General features: G+C 54.3%; 1 protein-coding gene across 1 annotated transcript; it reads right to left on the minus strand.

Moving 5' to 3' along the window:
- Positions 1-1,177: 1,177 nt before the first annotated feature.
- Positions 1,178-7,325, minus strand: Lingo4 (leucine rich repeat and Ig domain containing 4). The gene is made up of 2 exons (XM_005357022.2): positions 7,066-7,325; positions 1,178-4,692 (listed from the first exon to the last, which is right to left on the minus strand). Exons 1-2 carry the CDS (start codon positions 7,128-7,130, stop codon positions 2,901-2,903), a joined length of 1,857 nt encoding a protein of 618 aa, XP_005357079.1. The 5' UTR covers positions 7,131-7,325; the 3' UTR covers positions 1,178-2,900.
- Between the last annotated feature and the right edge of the window lie 41 nt (positions 7,326-7,366).

Consider the following 7,366-nt stretch of genomic DNA (forward strand, 5'->3'; position numbering starts at 1 on the left):
CTCCAGTTGCACATGCCCACACAGTGACATGAATATAATTTAAAAAAAGAAGCCAACTTTAGATAGCACCGGATTCTCAGACAAGGTACCTGGTTCCAGAGCTCCAGCGCCCCCTCCCGCCCCCCATGTGAAATGGCCTTTCAACTAAGGCTGTGTTGTGTAAGCCTAATCAGCAGTATCCCCTGCCCACACCCCTGCGGGAGTTACAGCTTCCTCCCGCTCCAGTCAAATCGCCACCAGAAACTAGTAATAGCTACCAGGACGCTGGTGCTGTGGTCCTGTCTTTACATCAGATTGATCAGGTGGCCCCGGAGAGTCTCAGTCTCCTCTACCACAGCACTCTAAGGCTTCCATCTTGGTTTCCTTTACAAAGCGGTTTGAAGGAACAGGATTTGTGGGCTGCCATTATTGTCCAGCCTGAGTTGTTTTTCTTAGACCAGGAGTCCCACCTAGAGGTCCCCACCTAACCCTGAGAGACGAGTACTGGTAGAGGAAGGAGACAGGGACGACCATAGCACCTGCTGTAGCATTTCTGTCACACTGTAACCCTTTTATCTTTGTTTTGAGGGGGTGGGGGGTGGGGAGCAAAGGCAGCCTGAGCCCTCACCTCAGCTTGACCCCTGCAAACAGGCTCCCAAGACCCGAGACCTGAACCTGCACTCGTGAGGTCTGGGATGACTTTGGGTGCCTGAATAACCTGAAACATTTACCATCATAGTTTACACCAGACAATCTCACGACAAGTCTGTGATTCTAAGCTGAGGGTGTTCTTTTGCAGGATTTTCATCCTTGAACAGGATCTAGAGCAGCAAGGAAAGGAGGAAGTCAGGACTTGGACCGATCTTTCAGGGACCTATATGGGGGGGGGGGGGAGAGCTGAAATGGCCCCAGAGGGCTTTGCTCGTTCTGTTGGTCTTCACAGCCTAGGAACTTTAGTGGTGTTCCTATGAAACAACAACAAAAAAGTCAATGTGGTCTACATATCGAGTTCCAGGCCAGCCAGTAAGACTTTGTCTTGAAAAAGGGTGTATGGTGGGGGAGGAGGGGAAGAGTTGGGAGGGAGACTGGAGAGAGGGCTCAGTGGTTAAGAGCACTTGCTGCTTTTGTAGAGGACCTGGGTTTGGTTTTCAGTACCCAGACATTGGCTCACAACCATTTGTAACTCCAGTTCCAGGGATCTAATGTCCTCTTCTGGCTTCTGTGGGCACCAAGTACACACATGGTGCATGTACAAATCTCAGAATAGGGGGAGTGGGGAGCAATCCACAGGCATCTCCCAGGTGGCAACCTGATGAGCTGCTGGTAGATGAGGGAGAAAAGGAGGTTGCAGAATTGCTCTTTGGACCGCGAGGGCATGGAGGAGGTTGGGGTTTCAGGAATGTCCTTTTCTCCAGCCTTGCTCTATAAACACCTAAACTCTTACAGCCACTTCTGGCGCTCCCAAGTGCTTGTGTGCTTGGGTCCTCTCAGTCCAGCTTTGCTGGCTCAGGGCCTCCAGCTGCGCTCCGGGCCAGGGACAGCTTGAGATAGGAATCTTGCAGCAAGTGGTGTCTCCTCCTAGCAAGGGCAACAGCAGCCACTAGAAAGCACATGGTGTTTTGTGAGGTGGGCAGGGACTCAGCAAGGAGGAAGGAAACTAAGGACATTGGGTAGATGCTGCAGCCAAGAGAAAAAGGCTCCCTGGGGCTGCATGACTCCATTTGTCAGTCTCTCCTCCCCTTCTCCCTGCCTCCTTTTTCCTCCTCCCTTTCTGATGCTGTCACTGTCTAGAGCTCCCAGCATCTCTGTGCTTTGGGGCTCTGTCCTCTGTTGGAAGCACACTGTGCGCAGTCAGCAATTCTACCTCTCACTCCGCTTGCTCTTTGAGGTGACATTTATCCACATTTATCCAGGGACAGGTTCCCACCAGGGCCACACTAAATCCAGCCGAGGGAGCCAAGGCTGGTGGAAAGCATCCAGGCAGCTGCTGCCCTCTTCCCTCCACTTCTCACAGTGGCTTACAGGGCTCCCCGTCCTTGCTCCCAGATGCATTCTGTGTCTGTTGGCCATTCCCTAGGAGTTCCCTTGTGGCTTTCCCCTTGCCAGGCACTCTTGGGATCAGCAACACTAGGAAGACTGAAGATGTGAAACAGGAGATTGCTGCATAGGGATCCCTTCAAAGGTGGGGGAATCTTGCCTTCTTTGGCTCTAGAGAGATGGGGGGCTGACCTCTGCAGGCCTTTGGGTGAGGGGTCACCCTTTGTGCCAGGCTTGGTTAGGTGGAGCCAGATGACCGCTAACTGAACAGGGAGGGAAGCTGGGAGGGGAAGAAGTAGATAGAAGTAAATAAAGTCCCAGAGATCATGTCACCATGGTGGCTTCTGACAGTCAGGGAGGTGGCCAAGGCTCCTGCAGGCAGAATGCCAGAAATAGCCAGGCCACAGTCCCAGGCATCTGCTGAATCCTTGACTCTACTTCATTGCACCCAGGGGCGCTGACTGAATTTGGCACTGGGTAGCAGAAAAGAAAGGGAAAATGCCTGCATGATGAGCAGACTTTAAGCTGTTTGTGGTACTTCCCAGCTCCACTTCTGAGATAATCTCAAGGTTGTGTTTAGCAGCTGGTCCTGTAAGTGTGTGAGTGTGTAAGTGTGTGAGTCTGTGAGTATGTAAGTGTGTAAAGCAGACTGGAGCCTTGTGTTCCTTTCCTGCCTGGTGTGGGGGTGCCAAATGGGGGCTGTCTTGGCTATAAAGTGAAGAGGTGACCATTGCTGTCCTCAGCTAGAGCAGCTCTTGGAATGCAGGCCACAGGTGTGGGAGGCTATGTTGTTTGACAGGAAGCTATGGTTCAAGAGACTTTAGTCTGCCTTTCCCTTTGGCTTCTGAAGTGGACTCGGGGAGTTTTCAGTATGGAAGAAAAGATTAGAATAACTTGGCAGTGACCCGGTTACCCCCAGAGTTCTTATCCCCAGAAGGCCGAGGTGCCACAAAATCAAAAGTCACGTGGTGCTTGACCCGGCCTTTGCCTTTACTCCAAAGGGCAATCAGACCGAAGCAGAGGGCCACTGAGGTGAGGAAGGGGAGAAAACCCACTGCCAGCACCATAACCACACCCCTGCTGTCCAGAAAGAAAGGCCCTGGGATCCCTGGCATGGTGATGTTGGGGTCAGAGACAGTGCCATTTGGTGGTTCGACTTGGATAACTTCCAGCCAGGTCCTCAGGGAGTCATTCCCAGCCACATTGCTGACTACACAGACATAGGCTCCCCTGTCCCGCAGCTGCACGGAGCGAATCTCCAGTGTACCATCCTCTAGGACCCTTACTCGCCCGGCCCTTCCCAGCCAAGCTCCCTGAGGCCTCATCCAGGAGACCGTGGGGGCTGGATCTCCATCTCCAGAGCAGGAGAAAACAGCATGGCCCCCCTCCTCTGCAATGACCCACCGAGGCCCTGACTTTCTGATCAGGGCTGGTTTGCAAGTGAAGTGGCCTGGAGGGAGGATGTCTGAAAACTCCCTTAGGCTTTTCCCTTGGACGTGTTGGGGGCCAGCACAAGCAGGGGGGGATGCGCCAAAGTCCAGGCGGCGCCGGAGGCGGAGCAGCCAGAGGAGGCGGCAATCACAGGTTAGGGGGTTACCAGAAAGCCTCAGGGTGACCAGTTTGTCTGGAGAAGGAAAGGCTGTTTCCTCTAGGGTCTGAAGAGCGTTGTCTGCTACATCCAGCAAGTGGAAGGCGGTCAGGCCGTGGAAGGCATGCGCAGCGATGGAGGTGAGGCAGGCCCCTGACAGCCTGAGCTCCTGGAGCCTGACCAGGGGGCTGAGCCTTCTGGCTGGGATGGCTGAGATAGGATTCTGAGACAGATCCAAGACCCTGAGGAAGCTCAGATGGTGCAGTGCCTGGAAGGGTACTGAGCTCAGATTGCAGCGGGTGATGGCCAGGGTGCTCAGATTGAGCCCAAGCAGGCTCCCTGGGTCCAGGGCCTCCAGAGATGGCCAGTGGTGGATCTCCAGCTCCTTTAGCTGCCCTAGACCTCGAAGCGCCCCCGCTGGCAGCCTCTCAATATCCAGTTCTCGAAGCCTGAGAGTCACTAGTGCTGGGAGCTGGGCAAGGGCTAGGCCAGGCACTGTGCTGAGGTTGCAGCGTTCCAGGGTGAGGGTACTTAGCTTGGCCAGCCCTGCAAAGGCCCCGGGAGCCACAAACACCAGGTGATTGTCTCCTACCTCCAGTTGCTGGAGGCTGCCTAGCTCACCAAAGGCTCCATCTAGGAAGAGTACAATCTGATTGAGGCGGAGGTCCAGCAGTGTGAGAGTAGATAGGCCTGAGAAGATCCCAGGACCCACAATTCTCAGTCGGTTGCCCTGAAGCCTCAGGGTGAGTAGATTTTGTAAGCCATGGAAGGCTCCAGGCTCAAGGGTAGAGAGCTGGTTGTAGCTGAGGTCCAGTTCTTGGAGCTGGCCCAGTCGGGAGAGCATGCCCCGCTGAAGCCCCCACAGGCGGTTTCTGCTCAAGTCCAGGAGCTCTGTGTCCAGTGGAAGCCCTCCAGGGACAGTGTCCAGTCGCCTGTGGGCACAAAGTACTGCCCGGGTTTGGGAGGTGCAGTCACACACAGTAGGGCAGCTACTGTTGCTGCCTCCAGGTAGGAGGAACAGGAAAAGGAGTGGGGGCCACGGAAGCCAGGCTTGCTTCGGAGCTGTGGCTGCATCCATCCCCCGAGTCCTGGAATAGATGATGACATGGCCTTTTTTGCAAAGTGGCTTCAGAAGACGATGACCCTGCACTCCCCTGAGCCTCCTTAAGGGGAGGAAAAGTGACCTGTTGACTATCTTGCCAGCAAGTGTGTCACACAACCAGGGAAACCTGTACTGCCTCCCTGGGGCTTCTTAAGGTTCCTCCTATGGGGAAATGTCTCCCTTGCAGCCCTGGATAACCAGCCATGAACTTCCCATGCATGGGTCCCTAGTCCAGCTGGTTTCTGTGGTGGAAGGCTTACGGGACTGAGTAGTAGGGAAAGAACTTTCCCTGCATCTCCCTTATGTCCGTGAGGCCAGGAATGCCTTAGGTCCTGTTGCTAATCAAAACTCTGTTCTGTTCCTCTCATCCCCACCCACCCCTTTTGGCTTGTTTGTTTGTTTGTTTTTGAGATAGGGTTTCTCTGTGTCACAGCTCTGGCTGTCCCGGAACTCAATTTGTACACCAGACTGGCCTTGAATTCACAGAGATCCCCGGCCTCTGCACTAGAATTAAAGGTGTCTCTCATTCTTGTTCTCCCGTATTTTGTGCATGCAACTTTACCTAAGTCTCAGGGAGATCCCATCCAGACCAGACCAGAAAGAGGTCCTCACCTTGACAGTCATCAGAAGCAAAGGGACATACACACAAGTTTCAGCTCTGCTCCAGTCTCTGCCCTCTTCCAGCCTGGCCCCGGGCCCAGGCTCTGGACTAGCCAAGCTGGTGTACTCAGAATGCGTGTGGATGACAAGCCTGGCTGTGTATTAGTTATGGAACAGAGTACAGCAGCACTGGACAATGAGATTGGGGATCCCTTACAAGAGCACCTCTTCCTTCATAGAGGGATTGAGATGTGGAAACTATCCAAAGAGTGCTGAGATTTTGCTTTGGGCTTCTCTTCTGTCCCCCCTTACTGGGGTTTTGGATCTGTGCTTCTGCAGGAGAGCTTAGACCTCTTTCTGTCTGAGCTGCCTGACAAGACACTAGAAATGTGATCCAAGGAAGCATGGAGAAAGAGGGAGAGACAGCAATGACCAGGTGCCATGGGTGGGAGGAAGGGAACCACTGGCTAGCATAGCAAACACCTGGATATAAGCAATGCACAGCACCCATCTGTATACAGTGGGTCTCTGGGTATCAGAACCCTGGGCAGTATCAGCAGGTGGTGACCATGATGACAAAGGCATCTTAAATGTTGAGTGCCTCTGCTTGCCTTGCTGATGCACAGGGACCTCAGAGAGAGGAATATGAGAGTTAGGAAGACATGGCTAAGGGACAGAAGTGAGACAAGCCAACATTCCTGCAGGCCACCTGCTGTGTTCCCCTGGCTGCAGGTCCTGCACCTCCGGACTTTGGGGCTTCAGGTTCTCTGGGTCCTGTGGAGTCAGCTTTCTGCTGCATGGCCTACTTTCTTCCATGTGGAACACAGGAGGAGCTGTGGCTTCCCTTTCCTTCCTACACTCTGGCGAGTCTCCTCCAGCCACTTCAGAGGATCATAGCAACTGGGCAATACCAAGTTCAATCCTCAGTATGGAGGCTAGCAGAAAGAGCAGGGGATGAGGGGTGCGGGAAACTGTTGTGGGGTGATTTGGGGAGGGGAAAGAGTGGCAAGGGGCAACGACTGCTAAATTTGCTCCAGACCCTTTCACAGTTATCTCTGGCCGCTCCTCTCCCTGGGCCTGTTCTGGGAAGTCCACCCGACAGCTAGCTTGTCATTTCTGTTGCTGCAGTTCCTGCTCATCCTTTGCTCTGCATTCAGCAAAAGTGCAGTGAAGCATGTGTGCCAGCTCCCTTCCTTCCTGCCTCCATGCGTCTCCTCCTGGTCCCCAAAGCCTGCTGGCCCAGTGGCTGGGGGCTTCTGGCCAACATCATCTATTTATAAGGTGGCTAACTGAACCATAGTCTCCCTTTCTTATCCTCGGTGGCTGCCGAACTGGCCTCTGGTCACTTGGTCTCTCCCTCTGGAGTCTGGGGCATTGTTCCCTCAGGGACACAGAGCTTGTCTCTTGTCTCTATGTGACCGTCACAGACCCATATGGACACATACCCACTTTAAAGTACACCTGACTGAGGTGTAGGGACCTGCATGGAGAGGGGTCACTTAGGAGGAACACCCACACTGACTGTAGGGGAAAACCCTTTGTAGGGGTAGAAGGAACACTAGGGAGAAGGAGGGGTGGTCTCTTTGGAGTCCTCCCCAACAGGGTTTCCAATCACAGTCCTGTGGGGCAGGGTGAATGGTTGGCCGGGGGTGGGGGGGTGCAAGCTCCCTTTCCTTTACAGGCACAGCCTGGCCTTGTCTTTGAGAATGCTGTGGGAAAGGGCAGCTGAGACTTCCACAAAGAGGGCAGGGGCACTTACCGGAGAAGCTGGAGGGTAGCACCAAGTTGGGAGCTGTATCTCTCCGAGGCTGGGGCCTGTCCCATCCGAGTTGCACCTTGGCCCCTCCAGCTCCCCTGTGCGTATGACTCCCCACTCCCCAGCAGCCTGCAGCATCAGCCCGCTGGCTGGCGGGACTGCTGTGGCTGCCGCCGCCGCCTCTACTGTTACTGCGGCCGCGCCGCCAAGACCAAGAGAGAGAAAGGAGCCAGAAAGCATTTCTTCTCTCTCTCTCTCTCTCTCTCTCTCTCTCTCTCTCTCTCTCTCTCTCTCTTTCTGTCTC

This window comes from Microtus ochrogaster, chromosome 21, assembly GCF_000317375.1.
Source record: "Microtus ochrogaster isolate Prairie Vole_2 chromosome 21, MicOch1.0, whole genome shotgun sequence".
NCBI lineage: Eukaryota > Metazoa > Chordata > Mammalia > Rodentia > Cricetidae > Microtus > Microtus ochrogaster.

What these genes read in the sequence shown, in the direction of transcription:
- Lingo4 (XM_005357022.2), bottom strand. Translation starts at nt 7,130, where the DNA reads ATGGGACAGGCCCCAGCCTCGGAGAGATACAGCTCCCAACTTGGTGCT. An exon ending in GCTACCCTCCAGCTTCTCCG is followed by an intron (nt 4,693 to 7,065) that starts GTAAGTGCCCCT and finishes CATCTATTCCAG; the next exon opens with GACTCGGGGGATGGATGCAG.